Raw genomic sequence first — 18,790 nt, forward strand, 5'->3', positions numbered from 1 at the left:
GTACAGCTGAAAACGCTGCTCCCATCTGCGCCAATTTTCCGCCAAATTGCCCGTCAGCATTAATGGCGAAGGTGGCTTGAACTGTTCCATGTTCGTCTGCCGTTACTTTACATGTAAATTTAAGCTGGCGCGCTAATCAGTTCGTGTCAACAAAACTGCTCGCGGTACTTACACCACTGTCACTTCTGACACCATGTTGTGTTCTAGTGTCCTTTTTTATGTTTTTCTGTGTCTTTTCTGTATATTTAATAACACACCATGAGACTGTGTGGTTCTAAGTGAGTGCATCCTTTTTACTCAACTCTCATAACAGAGACAGACATAAGCCATCAACAGATGATCAGTCAAACCCATAAGTCAACTTAATCAGACACAGAGAGTGTCAAACCAAATCCACCACACAAATTACTAATTGTTCTATTCACAAACCCAAAAAATCATACAGCAATTCTGGCTCTGGCAGCTGCACTACTTATACTGCCAAACAATCATTATTGTGAGGTATTGTCTTTTTGACATAAATGTGTGTATGATCGAGAGTAGGTGTGGTCAACAAATTAGAATGTCTTTGAGGTACTGTAAAACTAAAGCTCAAACATTCATGAACCATGCCCTTATAGTAGTAGAATTTCTTTATAAGCATGTATATATTTCAGCCATTAGTAAGCCAGTAAAGCATACGAACCACGTAATACAATAATATATTCTTTATTATAATATTTATTCTATTTCGTGAGGAATATTTATTTAAGTACAACTTATACGTTACAGCATATAAGATTTTGCAGTTAATGTCTTGGGGAGTGTTTTAAAATCAAAACACTCCCCAGTGCAAGACATTAGCAAACAACAACAACAACAACAACACAAAGGCTGTTCTAAAACATAATTGGCTGGATTAGACAGTAGGTGGATTTGCAATATTTTTGCTAATCTTATTTTGCTTATTTGTAAATGTATTGAATGCTTGTAAAACTATTTGTAAATCAGCTTTCTGTTTGTGAATCTATGTGCATTTATTAATTAATATTGCAACAACAGCCCCATACATGAATAAAGATCTGTGATGGACTGGAGATCCATCCAGGGTTTCTCTGTAGGACTTGGGATTCTGGGATTGACTCCAGCAAACCTACATTGACGCTGGGGTCCTGCATGTGCCAGTAAAATCAGTAGTCATCCAATAGCAATTTTGGTCTGTTTTCCAGAAAGGGAAACATCTTTTAAACATTTTGTTTGTTTGATTGATTTTTTTAATATGTACATCTGACTAAACATAGATATGTCATAATTATATAGCCTATCATATAATTCATCATAATCACTATAGTCACAAAATTCCTGCAAAATTAACCATATCATTAGATTTAATGACAAATCACATCTTCATCACTGTTAATCCCTTTGTCTCCCTTTTTCCCTATTGAGATTCTTATCCCTTATGAATCCTGTCAAATCTTCATGTCCCCCACTATATGTTGCTAACCGACAACTACAGTAGCATGGCAGGTAGCTGTCATAACTTGATTAATTTTCAGCACATCCTTTCAATACACTCTGCAAAGTTACATTTATCATCTATTGGTTACACATTTTCTCATCATGCAAATTCACAGGTCAGAATTCATCAAACTTTATACTTTCATACACAGCATAATGTAAAACTTCTTTACATGGGCTTGCATTTCTGGGCTTTCATTCATATATATATATATATATTGAATTCAAGATGAATTATGAAGTTGTTATTGAGATTTTACTGGCTAAGTTGTAAGAAAAACAATCAATTATGATAAGTGGACAGTTATTTTATAGACAAAATCTTTACTGCTGGAGGAAAAAAAAAAACTGTATAATATTCTTTGAATTAGTAGGCTACTTATTATTAGATTGCAAATTCCTCCAAAGGAACAAAAGGTCCCACAATTTGAATTTAGTTTAATGCACCTGAAAGTCCCCGCGCGCCCCCTGGTGGAGTAATAACTATGTCTCATTGCAGGAAACAGTGAACAACATTTGCCGCCCAAATATTGCAGTAATTTTCTTAGAATATAATCATCTTTCTCTGATTCACCCCTCTCCTCGTGTACAACTACAGAAAGATACCTTTAAAATAATACAAGTGATACATCGTTTTTAAAATGGTTCAGTAGTATTTAACGTACACCATTCGCATCCGGCTCTATGACCCGGCTTGACGCGTGGCTGTAATATCGCGTTATTTCATTGTTTCATGTCTTTTTGAACACACAACTCTAAAGTCTCGCGGCACTTTACTGCGTTGACAATATGCCACGTCGGTTTGAGTGTGAGCAGTAGTAGCATCTCATGGTCTCTACTCCACCGACAGTGAAATAATCGAAGTATTTGCAAATTATAATATTACTAGACGCGTGCACGGCTAGTAGACTGTTGATTGTGATACAGTGCGCGGTCTACAAGGCGTTTTCATCAGCAGCAGGTATTTACACGATGATCATTGCACTTTGTGAGACTGATCGTGTCGTGTGTTTACTATACTGATCACTGGTCTGTTCACTCTGTAGGTAACGTTAGATTTATTTGTTGTTTGTTGATACTGCAGATGAGTGATAATCTTTTTTAAATACACAGGATCATAGTGATAAGACCTATTATTATCACCTATAAGAGTGATAATATTTGACTGGAGCCGATCCATCACCAACAGATGCTTTTTATTTAACACCATTATCTCTTTAGCGTGGTTACTGAAAAACAAGTGTTTTTATACTCGGAATATTTATTTTAAGATTGTTTGGCTTGGTTAAGTAATTGTCTGTCTGTTGACTCCAGGTTTCCCACGGTTTTAAGATAAATCACTTTTAGTAAGTCATAGTCATGTTTTCCTCGTTATGCGAGTCTGAAAATATTTATTTGGATGGGCATTGCTATTTAATAAGTATCATCTTATAATAACATGCTCTCTTGAAATGTCATTGTTTTTCTTATAAATGTGTGTGATCTTTCTGTCAGGTCCACTTTGGAGGAGAATGTTATTCTGATATGTCAGTTATGACGTCACTTTGTAGGCCAATCGGCAGTTAGCATCACTGGTTCCTTTTGGATTATTGCTAAAAACAACCTCTGTGATCAACAAAAGTTTGATACTTGCACTTGTCCATCAAGGTAACTTAATTATCACAGACGAACACAATTTTTATGAATTCTGAAGCCTAAATGCAGTCGTCAGAAGTAAAAAGCTAAAGGTTGGCTATAAAGGAATTAGCCCTATTCCACGGTCCCACGAATTTAACGTCACCCAGCACCAAGCGAACTAATGTGTGGTGTTCCTCAGGGCTCGATTTTCTTTTTATTTTCCCTTTATTTGGTTCCATTAGGAAAGATTTTTGATAAGCATGGTATTACCATCTATATGCTGATGAGTCTCAAATTTATTTCCCTATAAAACATGGTGAGCAATCTTCTCTTGAGTCTTTGTATAACTGTTTGGCTGATGTGAAGTGTTGGTTGGCAAATAACTTTCTCCAAGTTTCTCCAAGTCAAGGGCAAGTCAGAATTTATTGTCTTTGGTCAAAAGGTATCCTTTGGTATGGATACTAATGACAATCTGTCATTGCTTCCAGGGAAAAAAAAAACATTCCTTTGTGAAAAACCTTGGCTTTATTTTTGACTCTGAGCTTAAATTTGACCATCAAATAAATGCAGTTGTTAAAAATAGCTTCTTTTTTTAAAATCTGAGATCTATAGCCAAGTTGAAGTCTTTCCTCTCTTTTAATGATTTGGAGAAGGTTGTTCACGCATTTGTGTCTTCTTGTTTGGATTACTGCAACGCTTTGTACCTGGGTGTGAGTCAGGCCTCCTCTCTCGGCTGCTCCTGTATTGATTTCATTACATTGGTTACAGAATCCAGTATAAAGTATTATTATATTTACAAATCTCTCCATGACTTAGCACTTAAGTATATCTCTGATTGAATCAGTTTACATCAACCTTTGAGATCTCTTCGCTCCAATGATCAGCTGTGTCTGATGGTTCCTCGATCGTGCTTGAAATGTAGAGGTGAATAGAGCTTTTTCTTTGGCAGCTCCTAGACTCTGGGATGAGCTCCCGTTGTCTTTAAAAACATCTCCTACCCTAGGGTCTTTTTAGAGAAAGTTAAAAACTTATTTATTTTGCTTAGCTTTTAATAATGTGCTGTAATTTCTATGTATTTTTGGTTGTAGGTATTCGTTTAATTTTGTTATTTTTATGTACAGCACTTTGGTACCCATTGAGGACTTTAAAAAGTGCTCTAGAAATGAAGTTGAGTAAAAGCAGACTGAGCTTACCTTTTCAACGTGATGACGTTTAATGTTTCTGACTGCCTCTGTAGTCCCATTCAGCCACTTGTTAGCAACAGCCTTTTCAAGACACATAACAACTTTAAAAAAAATCACGAGTGGGGTAATACTGATGTATTTTATGTCGTAGAATAAAACATGAAAGTGTCTTGAATTGAGCTTGTGTTCACCACAGACCTTATTTCAGCCATTTAGCCTAACCAAAATCCCATTAAAAAAAACCATCGACTTTGGGACGATGGAACCGGAACTGCTAAAATGCTAACTTGCTTCTGCGATTTTGGCCTACAAAACCCAGAAGTAAGGCTGCGTTTTCACTGGCACAAAAAAAAAAAAAATTGGATATTTCTTGTTTTTACTCTAATCTGACACGGATCGGAATTTCTTTGCACACCACAAAATCCACACAAGATTGTTTTTGTTTTTTTGCATCTGTTCTGAGCTACTTAAAAATGTGGTTTTATCCAATGCATATCCGATATCTGGACATCTGGGGCCATATTCACTAAACATTTGATCTTACCACTAAGAGTTCTCCTAAATAGCAGTAAAAGTTCTTAGTTAAGAGTTTTCTCTTAACTTATTTACAAAGCTGCTGAGCCCAACTTTTACTAAGGAATAGAGAAAAGTCTTAAGCTAAGAAAAAAGGCGGGGTTGACCTCATTGCTATGGATGATGTCAATACGCTTCCTAACTATGCACACAGTGATTGGCTGATAGAGGAGGTGTCTCTGTCAGTGATTTAATCATAAATATTGTAGAACTAGGTATCATTTTGCCATATTCAAATAAAGATTTTAAAATAAAAATGTTGCCATATTCAATAAAGATTCAAAAATGAAGACTAAGTGTCACTATTAAACAAGTAAATGTTCAGCTAATTGTCCGCCTCTTACACGTCTGCATCTCAAGAGATTGCAGAATTCAAGCAACAAATTATGTTTTATTAACAAAGTTCTGGAGGAGCACGTTCAAATCAGCTCGAGAGGAGGCATATATATATAAAATATATATATATATACACACAGCCGACCTAGTTACCTCAACAGTTTTCTGCACCCCGACTCACTCTCAGCTGGGGATACAAGGAAGTACTCTCTGGGTTTGGGCTAAATTCCGAGCTCGGAGCCCTCGATCTCCTCGGACAGCACGCCATATACGCTTATTATATTCTTTAACATATTTTTGATCATTTGTAAGTGTGAACTTGTGAAAACAAGTAATCGGACATTATTGATTTATTTATTGAAGATTATTTTTGGTGTTTTGCCTTTTTATGATGATAGGACAGTGAGTAGACAGGAAGCGAAGTGGAAGAGAGAAAGGAGGGGACAGGATCGGGAAAGGTCCACGAGCCGGAACTCGGGTGACTCGAGCTGCCCACAAGTCTATCAGAGCTGATGATACGACATTATTTTCAACTTGATCGCAATGTCTTTTTCTCCATCATTCAATGCATTTTGCCTGTACATAAATTAACCTTTGTTATGTCATCACAGATAAAAATCTACAAATCTAAATATTTATTGCTTTTATGAAGAAAAGGCTCAGCACCCAAGGCTCTATTGCCTATATTGCCTACTCCTAACTTTCCACAGATTCTTTAAAAAAAAAAATCACAGATTCAAAAAAATGTCAGTGCTAAATCTTTTTTATTTTTATGTTATCTATATTTTTAAGAGTTTCTCCTAAATCGGCAAGTTAGGAGCTACTTTTAGCCTTAAGATGTTTTGTGAATACGGCCCCAGATCTTTGCATCAAGACTTGCAGTGTAAACCCAGCCTAATTTAATTTGAGTATCATCAAGTTATGTTTACCACAGGCTTTATTTTACTCATAAATTGAATAGCACATCCCCACCCCACCCCACTATAAAACATCATAGGAAAATCTTGAGGGAACCAGGGGCGAATTAGTCATTTTGACGTCATCCCCCAATTAATGATTTGTTTGAATGACTCACTCAGTTAAATGTTTTGTTCCTGAATGAATCAGCCGTTTGAATGAATCTGTTGAAACTCAATGACTCACTCATTAACAGTGACTTGCTGCCATGACGGGCAGTTTTAATTTAACAATGAAGTATCTTTTAAGGAATAATAAGTGCATAGACATGTCATGCATCAACTAACCAGATACTGAATCCACTCATATTCTGGCACTGATGATTCAGAATATGTTTGTGTGAGTTTAAAAACAATGTTTCCTTTCTTTTCAGGAGGAATGTGGACCTTCAGCAAATCTCTATTGCTATTCACTGCTGGGATCTTAATGTCCCAGCAGATACTCGCTCACTCCCACCATCATCATGGACACTCCCATGGTGACGGGGGTTGCCACGGTCACTCGCATGGTGGGGGGAAGATGCATCATGGGGCAAGCAAATGGAGTGCTGAAGCTAACCTGCCCCATGACAAAGAGGACCACGGACACACGCACGACCACGGACACACGCACGACCACGGACACACGCACGACCACGGACACACGCACGACCACGGGCACACACATGATCATGGAGCTGAGCGATTGAAAAGCCATGTAGAAGCAGGGAGACGGAACATGGTGGAGCTATGGATGCAGGTAAAACATGATGATAGATTAGTATACTAATAGATTAATATGATGCCTCTAGGGTTATTGTATTCCTTATCAGTTCTTACAATATTTTAGGGATATGTCTTTTGGGATCAAATGTATTTTGTTGAATGAACATTTGAGCATACAGTAATTAAGTACTTATAAATCTTTTGCAACCTTATAGTTAATTCTGAATGCCCGTGTGCATTTTACTTTCGCTTTTGAATTAGCGCCAATTCGGGGGTGGCAATTGCTTGAATGGTGGGTTCTAGAGTTGCACGATTAATTGTTAAAAGATCGCGATCTCGATTCAACCCCCCACACGATCGTAATCCTGCATTTCTACGATTCTGCCAGTGATATTCAACGAGATAGGAGTGGAACGGATCGCACTAGATTCGGTTCGGCATGCATGGGGAGAGGGAGGTGTGTCAGACAGCGCTCGAATGCAGAATTGATTCCTCTTTCGTGTTTCCTTACCCTTGGAATGGACACATAAACACAAGATTGTCTAAATGACCGTCTCGACAAGTATTCTCTCGTTTATGTCATATGTGAACAGCTGAGAAAGAAACAGATGTTTGTCAGTTTTTTTTCGGTCCGTGCAGTCTGAAAGTGACAGCACACACTTAATAAATATATATATATATATATATATATATATATATATATATATATATATATATATATATATATATATATATATATATATATATATATATTCTGTTTTCTGTGTCATTGATATAAATAAAAAAATAAAATACAGCTTTAACAAAGATGAAACTATATTTAATTTATACAGTGAACAAATTGTGTTATTTCACATTTAGGCTTAATTATTCATTTCTGTACCTGAATATACTGTTAGACTTTGTAAACTTTATTTAGTATTCATCTCTGCTTGTTTTTTTTTTTTTTTTTTTTTTTTTGTATTTGTTCTTATTTTATTACTGACTGTTCACTTGTTTTAAATAATATGTGAACTTTATCAGTTAGGCTAGTAGTTTTTTAATGTAGTAGCTATCGAAAAACTTCAAGTGAGCTTTAAGTAATAAATGAAAAGCAAAGCTATTATAAAACTTCTCAATTAAAAACTTATCTTAAACTACAGTATGAGATGGTTAAAATGAAACTGCTCAATTAAAAAGTACCAGCGGCCAGACGAAACAAACATCTATGAAAGCAACGCTATTCAACGCAACACCATACCCAAAAATGTTGATAGGCTAGTGTTTCTTGCTAAGAATATTTAATATGTCTAGCCTGGCATAATACCTTTGAATGTTGTCAATGTTGAATTGTCATTTTTTATTTATTTAAATATTACATTCTTTTTGTTTACTGCATTTATTTAATTTATTTGACTGAAGCAAGAGTATTATGTCTTATTTTGTTTCTATCTTGTTTGGTAACATAATGTGCAGGATTTGTAGATCTTTAAAATAATAAAGCTTTATTCCAAGCAAAAAAATGTATTCTCATTTTAGCCTGAATCGTGCAGCTCTAGTAGCCTGGTAATACCAAACTCTGCTACTTTGCTTTGCTTCGTAGACAGAGTCTGGAATGGCATAATAGAGAAGTGTTTTCTCTCTCGCGGGGGGTCGCTTGTCTGAAGTTTAAAATCATTGGTTACCCGTAAGCCAATCACATGACGTTTGGTTATGGCGTGTGTTATGCGCATGCTCAGCCGCATCTAACTTCCACTGTAAACACATGTATGATGCGAAAACAAAACCATCGAGCGAAATACCGGAGTAAACATGGCTGTGAACGACTTTTGCAGATTATGTGAAGTAAATCTACGCATCCACGGTACAATCAGCGTCTACGTCACGGTTCTCAGCCCGCCCTCTGTTCGTTGATTGGCCCGGCCGTCCGAAGGCCGCTGGAAAACTGAAAGATAGGCTGCTATCTCAGACTGACTACAGAAGCGAAATGAAATTGAGCGGCAGTAGGAAGTCTGACGTAGTCAGGCTACAGCTCTAGTGGTTTCATTATTATAAAAAAATAAATAAAAAAAACTGTACTATGACAAACTCACTTAAAGAGGCGCTTTCCCACTTTGCTTTGAAACCAAATCTTCCGCCATCGTCTTGTCAGTGAGCCGAAGTGAGGTGAAATCTGACTCCTGCTGCTGATCTGTGCTGTTGTTACTCTTGTTCATGCTCTTGTTTATTTCTGTTATCTAACTGAATTAAATGTTTTTTTTTATTACTATAAAAAAGATAAACAACGGTGCCGCGGTGGGCAAGTGATGTAACCCAGTACTATCACAGCAAGCCTGAGGTGGTGTTCACGATTGATAGCCATGTTAGCTTGCTGCATGTTGACACAAAATCTCGGTTTTGGGCGAGCTGATAAGAGAAAAACACGCAGCGGCACAGACGCGTGCAAGCTGGGCAAGCGCATCCCTTTTTCACAGACGTCAGTGGAAAGTTTGTAGTTCAGTCGGATGTCAATGGCAAAGAAAGTAAAATGCAGGGGGGCAATCATTCGGAAAAAATTGAAGCTTCCCCAGGCGCAGCCAGACTATAACCTGCTGTTAGCATTCCATTGACTCCCATTCATTTTGGTGTCACTTTGACAGTGAATAACTTTACATCTGAGGTGTTTAAAGACTCAATTTTTCCATTATTTATTCCTAAAGAAACATGAAAATGTATAAAAGGCTCCATTACCTTGTATCTTACGTTATGGCCCCGTAGAAGCAGTTTTTGTAAAAATAGGCTAATGATTGCGTCATAACCACGCGACTCTGTCGCACAGTAGAGAAATTACCGTATGGACAGGAGGAGAAGCTCGCGGGCAATCGGGGGGACGTGGAGGCAAAATGACAAAATAATTAATCAGAATACTTAGCATACTTAGAATACAGAATACTTTCACGTCTTGCGCTTGTACGATCGAATTCACACAAGTTTATGTAAAAACGCCTGTCTTGGCGAGTATCCCAGTAAAACAAAGTCGGTTATCTCATGTGAATGTAGACAATATATTCAAAAGGGGTCTGTGCGTTCTGTCTTAAAGGGGCAGCAGTTTAATAAACCTGCTGCTGTATTTTAATGTTAATCAAACAATGTTTTAATGTTAATTCTGGAAAAAGTGGTATCGGTGCATCCCTATTTGTAACCAAGCAGATCATGGAACCAAGATCTGTTTGGTTACCAACATTCTTCAAAATATATTCCTTTTTGTTCAACAGAACAATGAAATTTATACAGGTTTGGAACAACTTGAGGGTGAGTAAATGGTGACAGAATTTTCATTTTTAAGTCCTGTGTGGAATGTGTCTAGATTTTCTCCTGGCTGTTGTGTTGCATTTCTGAATACATGCACTTCATATTGCATGTTTTTCTTTGGTGCAAAATGGTTGGTAAACTTAGTCTTTACATCTGCATATTTATCTGCTGCTTCAGCAAGCGTGTCATATGTTGTCTACCTTTTCTCCAGACAGATGCAGCAGAAGGGCCTCAAGTCTCGTTTCGCCACTAATGTTCATTGCAGTAACATAGTTGTCGAATATTTGCACCCATTTGATCCAATGAAGTTCGACAGAGTGTGGTTCACTTTCTATATCAAACGCTGGGAATGAGTGCAGGGTAATTGTCATGTTATCGTCTTACTGTTTGTGCTTGTCAGCGTCAATGTTGTCACAGTTCCTGCACATAGATTTTTATTCTAGTTGCCAGTGTGATGTTCTACCAAACTGTTAAAGACACTGAAATGCATGGTGTAGATTCGAATGTACGTTTACTGAACCGTCTTCTGCATAACAAATGCACCCGGCATGTTGCCGCAATGTGTCAGTCGTACCACTACAAAGTGGTTCAAATGTTGATTTATATCTTTCTAGATGCATTTTTAAATAGTTTATGCTCTTTATTGTTTACATAAATGCACCAAGGTTAAAATATTTAGGCTGTTGAATATAAAAAGTCCAGTTCAAATGTTACTGCCGCTCATCAATGGCAGCTGTTAGGGTTGCTAGGAGACAAGGCTAGACCGTCCCATTTAACAAAAGCTCGGTCCGACCTTTGTGGCCTTCGAAGAGTTTGCTTTGAAGTCCGAGTCCTTTGAAGGATGCAGCCTCTGAATTGGGATGCAGCTTACGTCAATAACTATTGAAGTTCAGTCACAATACTTAACGCAAGCACAGAGGACGCATGAAAGTACCTGGATGTTTTCTTGATATCGAGAATGAATCGAATGCAGACTTGAGAGAATCCAACTGTTAGAAATTCCAGAAGAGGCTGCAAGCGTACGATGTACGGAAGACTGTAAGCTTTAAACTTCTCTTTCTCACTTAAGACATTACCGTGCAAGCTCTAAAATACGTGATGGCTTATGAAAGTAAACGTGTTTTATTGTTTTGCCAAAATTGAATAAAGTCAAGTCACCTTTATATAGGCCTAGCGCTTTTTACAATACAGATTGTTTTATAGCAGTTTAACAGTGATAACAGGAAAATAATGCAGCAAAGTTTTTTCCGGCTGTTCAGCAGCTCTATAAGAAACCAGTGTCATTGTCCAGCTTAAGTAAGTTCAATGTTGATTCATTTCGATTGTAAACATCATTAGTTGTTAATTTAGTTCTATACAGCAGCTCTGGAGAAAACAGTGATGTCATCGTCCAGCTCACTTCAGTTCTCATACAATGGTGTCAGTGCAGGCGACTGCAATGCAATCTTTAGCATTTGTTTAATCATGAAAAAGGGCGTTAATATTCTGTTTATTTTAAAGACTTTTTTTTTTTTTGCATTATATAGCAGTTTACAGACCTGCTTCTGCAGTACCTTTTTAACCTCCAGGGGTCTGTAGCCTGGAAAACAACCATGGCTTTAATACTTTTTCTTTTTACTGGTTTTAGGCAATTGGAGCCACCCTGCTCATCAGTGCTGCGCCCTTCCTCATCCTTTTCCTCATTCCAGTGCAGTCAAACACGGACCAGCACCAGAAACTACTCAAAGTGCTCTTGAGTTTTGCATCTGGTGGTTTGCTTGGAGATGCATTCCTTCATCTCATTCCTCATGCGCTGGGTGAGTTAGCACAATTTGAGGTCATGTAACTATAACACCCTGTCACATAAACGGATTCCCATACCGCACAGAATATGCTTTCTGCTATTTTTGACAATTACCTTTGGCTTTAGTTCTGTCTGTGTCTATACTAGACTATATAAATCTATTAGCATATTGGATTGTGTATTTTGAGGTGTTTAAAAATCATTCTTAGTTTTGCTATTGTAGATAGCAAAGATTGTGTATAAATATTGTAGATTGTGTATGTATGAGAGAGAGAGATATGAATCTCAATATGAAAGATATGAAGCACGTTTCTCCATATCTTGTGTATGTATGAGAGAGAGATATTAATCTGTCAATTATTTTTTCGATTAATCGGATGAAAGATAAAAAATTATTATACATTAAAAATATTTTTGTTAATAAAACAAATATTTTATTCCATTATTTTAAACAATGTTATTCCACATCCTGCCCAGTGCTGTCATACGGAAGCCCTGAACCGCAATGTAAAAATAAATAAATCTAAGATTACGAGAATAAAGTCGTAGCTATTCTGGACTGAAGTCAACTTTACAGATCACCGAGAGTTGAAGAATGTTCAACTTTGGGTAAAACGCAGCGCTCATCACTGTCACTTTTTACCCAACCGTCCAATCACAGTGGATGAGGGGCGGGACTAAGACCACACTGACCAACCGTAACATTCTGCTTGTACAACGTCAAAAGATGACAACAACAAGCATAATAACGAAAAAAAAAAAAAACATTTAAAACAAGAGCCAGAGAAAATACATTACATTGGATCGACATTTTAATATTCACAACTTTCCTGAACTCTGACCTTTCCCATGATCGCTATGGCAACGTAGAACAAGCCGGTAACGAACTTCCGGTTTACGTTAGCCTGAAGATACTGCTATCAGAGAGCCTCAACAAGCCCAAACAACTTGCTTGGGTAATGACGAGTAGAGCTTAAATCGAGCCCAAAAAATCAAGCCCTACCTACCTTGAGCCCGTTGTGTCTGGGCACGGCCCGGCACATTAACTGTAATTATGAGCCCGAGCCCGATTTAGACCCAACCATTTTTAATACGTGGGGCGTTATAACCAGGGGCGGTGCCAGATACTTTTTTAACATGTGCTGAGGGGGTGCTAGATATATTATATATAAATACTTTTAATAAATGAGCAAAAATTGGCCACTTAATATTTAATATGAAATTATTTTAATGATCACAATTAAAGTATTCATTTTATTAAATTGAACAAGCACAACATTCGGCATTCAATCAAATATTATTAAAGATTTATTATTATTATTAATAATGTTATTTCAACACAATATCTCGTTATTTCGACATAATATGTGTGCCGAGTGTGCGTGCAACAAGCAAGATGTGCATTTGTAAATCCGGTGACACGCGTGCATTGATTTTTATTAATAAACTAGTCTTTTCTGTCAGTGTCTGCTGCAAAGATGAAGTTGACGATCGCCATCTCCGTAGTGAACGCGCCTATAGCCTAGAGAGAAATGCACATCTTGGATTACATAATCAGAGAGTAGCCTATTTCTTTTCATTTTGAATTGTTTCGTTTAAAGACATTTAAAGCTTTCTTTAGATAGGCTATATTTCTCTTGTCTGAGTTTCGGTTAATTTACGATGAGATGCGCTCCTGTTCACGTGCAATGCAAGTGACCGCGGCGCGTCAGCGCCTCCATGTCATGATTTATATTGTCTGCTATATTTGCTTTTTATTTATTGATTTTATTGCAATTGGTTGATTAATAATTTAGCCCAGCGTTTTCAGCTGGCTAAGAACGCTTTGGTGGACACACAGCCTATGAGTGAGCGCACACCTCTGTTCTACCCCGTATAAGCTAACCAGCATATACTAGGGCTGGGCGATATGACGAAATATATCGTCTGGACGATAGAAAATGTCTATCGTTTTATATAAGGCTCTATCGTTTACGCCACGATAAGGCGTTTTACGGCAGAATTAACCTCACGGCATGCCCATGCACGCTGCAATACATAAACAAACATGGAGGAAGACGGTAGTAGACGCGGTTCAGACCAGGGTAAGTTAGCCTAATTCTCAACTAGATGACCAGCCAACCCCAACCCGTTAGTAGCTCCACAACAGCGCGCATCTGTGCGTGCATTCATTCATTCACACACACACACACACACACACACACACAGAGAGAGAGAAACGCGATTCATATTTAAACAGTCTTTTTGCGTGTACAGACACTATTGCGATTAGAACAAAGCAAATATAGAACTGACCTATTCCTCAACCGGATCCGTTGCTCCTCGAAATGAAAACGAGGTGAACCTGAAAGTGAACATATCCAACTTTGTGGGTGTTCACAGGTTTGCGTGGATCGCCTCAGATTATTTGCGTTTGAATAGCGCGCGCTCTCCGTAATTAAGATCAAAGTCAACAGAATATTTTTAATCTCTTTTGCACTTATAAGAAAAAAAACCTATCGCGCCGGCGCGATTGTCGAACCCAGGGGGTTAAAAAATAGATTTTCGCCAAAAATCCTCTTTGGCTCCGCGGCTGCCATGGTAAACAACATTAGCCTACCGGTGACTGAAGTCTCACGTCAAGAGCGAAGTGATTGACATTACCAGGCTACCGTAGCTATGGCTTGGATTCGTTGGCAAACATTGCCCCCCTGTGGTATTTGCATGTTACTATCACAAGCATAATGTTGTGGCCTGCCCAGAAAAACGTTGGTTCTAATAATTATTTACCTCCGCCAACAGCGAGACCGGCCAATGTTAGAGACCCGGCCGGTAATGGAATACAGGCCAATATTAGAGGATTTACGGTAGACTATTCATGAACTGAATTAACAGAAAAATTGCTATATCGTTATGTATATCGTTATCGGGATATCAAATGAGCTATATCGGGATATGAAATTTTGGCCATATCGCCCAGCCCTAGCATATACTGGTAGTGAAAAATGTTTGTTGACGACCTTTTTTTCTCGATAAGACGAGACGAAGACGAGATATAACACCAATGTCATTAAATGATAACTGACTAAATAAACATGCCATATACTTGACGAAAGACAAGTCTACATGTAGTTAAAGAAATAAAAACTTGACCAAAATCACTCTTTGTTTTTGTCAAAAAAAAAAAAACAGACGGCAAAAAATGACAGACTGTTTTAGCAAGCCGCTTTACGAGCTTTCATGCGGTTGCCAGATTTCAACTATTTAAATCCACAAAATCAGAGCTTTTCTGTTAAAATAACACGTTTTCTTCCCGGTGTTTTACTTAATCTTTGCAATCTGGCAACCCTGCGAGTGGGCTCTCTGAAAACATGACAAGCGCGGGGTGATCTGAATGAAACATGACAAACAAGTTACTGCAGTTTAGTACGGTGACCTGGAGGGGACATGTTCGGTTCACTTAGTTTTGTCGTGGCCACAACATATAAACTCGTGGGAACGTGATATGTTGTTGCCACGAGATCATTTTATTGAGGTAACGACATCATTATGTCGTGGCCATGCGATGTAAAGTCGTGGCCTCGAGATCATATGTTGAGGGAACAATATATTTTTCTCGTGTCCACGACTTCATATTTTGAGAGAACGACAACTATTTCTCGTAGCCACGAGTTATGTTGAGGGAACCACACCGGTCAATACTGTAACCATATGCAGCAGTCGGAGATGGAGATGACTCATGAAATAACATTTTACTTTGAATTAGGAATGTCATATATTAAAGATATAGTGCGGTCTCTGGCTTTAAGACATGGGTACGTAAGTGAAAGACACCTGAAGCGCATTCTTAAGTTGAATGGGCTTTTTCGTCGGAAATTTGCTGGCTTGTATGAAACATTCGGGTCACGAATAAAGTTCCTTTTAAAGGGATACTTCACCTCTGGAAATATGAATGTGTATTTAAAATGGGTCATTTATGTAGAAGAAATGTGGAATTATTTTTGAATTTGGAGCTTTCTAGACTGAGAAAAGCCAGAAAATGTTTTTTTGGCTTATGTGGATGAAAGACAACAACTCCCAGAATGCACTTGCTTCGCTGCCCTAGGAGGCCACTCCCAAGCCACACCTACCGGTAAGAGAGCGCAGTAAACAACAAGGCTAGGCTACTAGTGAGTCTCCGTGACGAGTCTGCTCTGCCTGGGATTTCAAGATCGCCCGAAATGTCCGGGATTCGGCTTTTGCATTCTACAGTCGCCATTCATTCATTATGTTTACTGTGGCGAGCAGGACGAGGCTGAGGGGCGCGAGGCCGGTGGCATGATTACTGATGACCGACACCGAGATGCACCGGTCTCGCATCTCTCACGGAGGAGCGGGAATTTTCTTAGCAATGTTAAAATGCACATCAACCGATCACTTGTTTAGCGTTCATGTAAACACTACATTCAGATTCACCAATCGGAATGAATTAAGTTAGATTGAAACAAAAGGTGTGCATGTAAACAATGAATGGCGACTGCAGAAAGCAAAAGCCGAATCCCGGACATTTTGGACAATCTCGACGGCCGGACATGTCCGGGAAAAAGAAGATGGTAACCCCTGCTACTCAGCTTTCTCCTACTACTCAGCTTTCTCTACAGAACAAGAGCCTGCTAGCTTAGCTTCCAAAGAAAGATGGCTGAACTATGTGTACATTCTGTGAGTGAGATCCCACCCTCTATGGGTGGGTTGAAAACATGCGGGACAGCCCCTACTACTGGCTGTAGTCTTTAGCCTCTGGCCAAAAAATCCTACGATGACGTAAAATGACGATTTTGACGTCATCGGAGGATTTTTTCCAGACAAAAAATACATAAATCTCTCGTCTCAGGGGGATATGAGGGTGGAAAGCACGGTAATTCGAAAATACTACAGGTTTTCTACTAATACAAAGCTTAATGCTAAATCCTGAAGTATCCCTTTAAGGACATAAACAAAAACGAATTATGAGAAACTTAAACAAATAACAAAGTAAATTGTGACCGGGGTAAAAAGAGGAGCCCGTATCGTGTGTGAAGATTCGGTTCCCACATGTTATAAAACTGGTAGCCACGAGAAACGGATGCCGTTCCCTCAACATATGAAGTCGTGGCCACGAGAAACGGATGTCGTTCGCTCAACATACCATCTCGTGCCCACGAGATATTATGACATTCCCACGACTTAATATCACGTTCCCACGAGTTTATATGTTGTGGCCACGACAAAACGTCTCTGGTTACTCACGTAACCGTAGTTCCCTGAGAGGAGGGAACGAGACATTTTGTATGGGGAAATCCATTTTCCTCAATGCTGAAGCCTGATTTGAATAACTCTTTTGCTTGCAAAAAGCCAATGGCGCCAAAAAAAACTCAGAATCTTTCGACTGAACGAGAGCTATTGAGGCTGAAAGGCTTTTCACTCTGCAGTTTACGTAATGTCTCGTTCCCTCCTCTCAGGGAACTACGGTTACGTGAGTAACCAGAGATATGTATAAAACCCCCGCCTTGTGAAAAATGGTCGGCCCAGCTCGCAGCACGAGCCCCTATAGAGCACAAGCACTAAGCCCTCAGACTATATTACGTTAGCTCTAGGTCGGGTACCGGACCTGGTTGAACACCCAGATGTACTCTGGCACAGAGCCAACTTGGCGCCCACACCATCAGTATCTCCCCGTATCCAGTTAAGCAACACTGAACTGGTGTGATATGGGGGGGATTGCAACAATATATTGGTGCTTGAAAATACTGCCGGCTTATGAACACGGGCATAATAAAAGGGGGCTACATCATATAGTTAATGTGATTATTATCAACCTCAGCCATTACTATCATAGCTGTCTATACGACCAGGTTAAAACCATGGTTAGAACACGCGCCAGACGGCATGCGACTTAGTCACCCAATGGCTGCTCAGTTCTCTCCTCCTGCACTGACAGAACATGTGGTGCGAACGAGGGAATGTCCAAGTTATAAAATCACGCGAACGTGTTGTGAGATGACCAGCCCGCTGCGAGACAAATGTCCTGAATAGACATGCCTTTCGCCAAAGCCCGCCAAATTCCTTGTGGAGTGGGCGCACACCCCCATTGGGTAATCGGTTCTTCAGGAAGAATAAGCTAGTTGCACAGCTTCCACAATCCAGTGTGATAGCCTCTGTTTCGACAGCGCGCTGCCTTTCTTGGTGCCTGCGTAGCAGATGAAAAGCTGCTCTGAAGTTCGAAACTGGCTAGTCCTGGTCACATAAGCACGCACGGGGCATAAAGCACACTTCTGTGACACTGAATTAGCGTCTAGTTCAGCGGGGAAAAACGCTTGAATTATAACCACCTGAGCTCTGAACGGAGTTGAGAGCACCTTCGGCGTGTAGCCGCGTCTGGGAATGAGTCTAACCATGCAATCGTCTGGTCCGAATTGCATACACGCACTGTTCACTGACAGGGCATGCAAGTCTTCCACTCGTTTCCCGCAGGCTAGCGCGAGCAGTAGCGCCGTCTTAACTGAGAGCACTTTAAGGTCGCTAGATTCGGCTGGTTCGAAAGGTGGATCGGACAGCGCACCGAGCACTAACGATAGGTCCCAAACTGGCATCTGATGAAGGCAAGGAGGATTAAGCCGCCTCACCCCCCCGGAGAAAACTCAATATCAGGGGGTGCTTCCCCACCGAATGGCCATCTAGCATGTCACAAAAGGCGGCGACAGCAGCCACGTATACTTTCGCTGTAGACGGGGAGCTGCCAGCGTCCAGACCTTCCTGCAGGAAGGTCAGAATAGTGGAAATATCACAACCCTTTGGGTCTTCCCGTTTGTCAATACACCAGTTAGCAAACACCTTCCATTTCAGAGCGTATAAGCGTCTCGTCGAAGGGG

General features: G+C 39.4%; 1 protein-coding gene across 1 annotated transcript in view; it reads left to right on the top strand.

The window, feature by feature from the left end:
• The first annotated feature begins 2,267 nt into the window (after nt 1-2,267).
• Nucleotides 2,268-18,790, top strand: part of slc39a7 (solute carrier family 39 member 7) — a 28,838-nt gene continuing 12,315 nt past the window's right edge. The window contains exons 1-3 of the mRNA XM_084424736.1: nt 2,268-2,461; nt 6,541-6,905; nt 11,769-11,937. Of these exons, the coding sequence (XP_084280862.1) occupies nt 6,546-6,905; nt 11,769-11,937 (529 nt within the window). The 5' untranslated portion in view covers nt 2,268-2,461; nt 6,541-6,545. The remainder of the gene's footprint in view (nt 2,462-6,540; nt 6,906-11,768; nt 11,938-18,790) is intronic.

The sequence above is a fragment of the Rutilus rutilus genome (assembly GCF_951802725.1).
Source record: "Rutilus rutilus genome assembly, chromosome: 11".
In the NCBI taxonomy this organism is placed as follows: Eukaryota; Metazoa; Chordata; class Actinopteri; order Cypriniformes; family Leuciscidae; genus Rutilus; species Rutilus rutilus.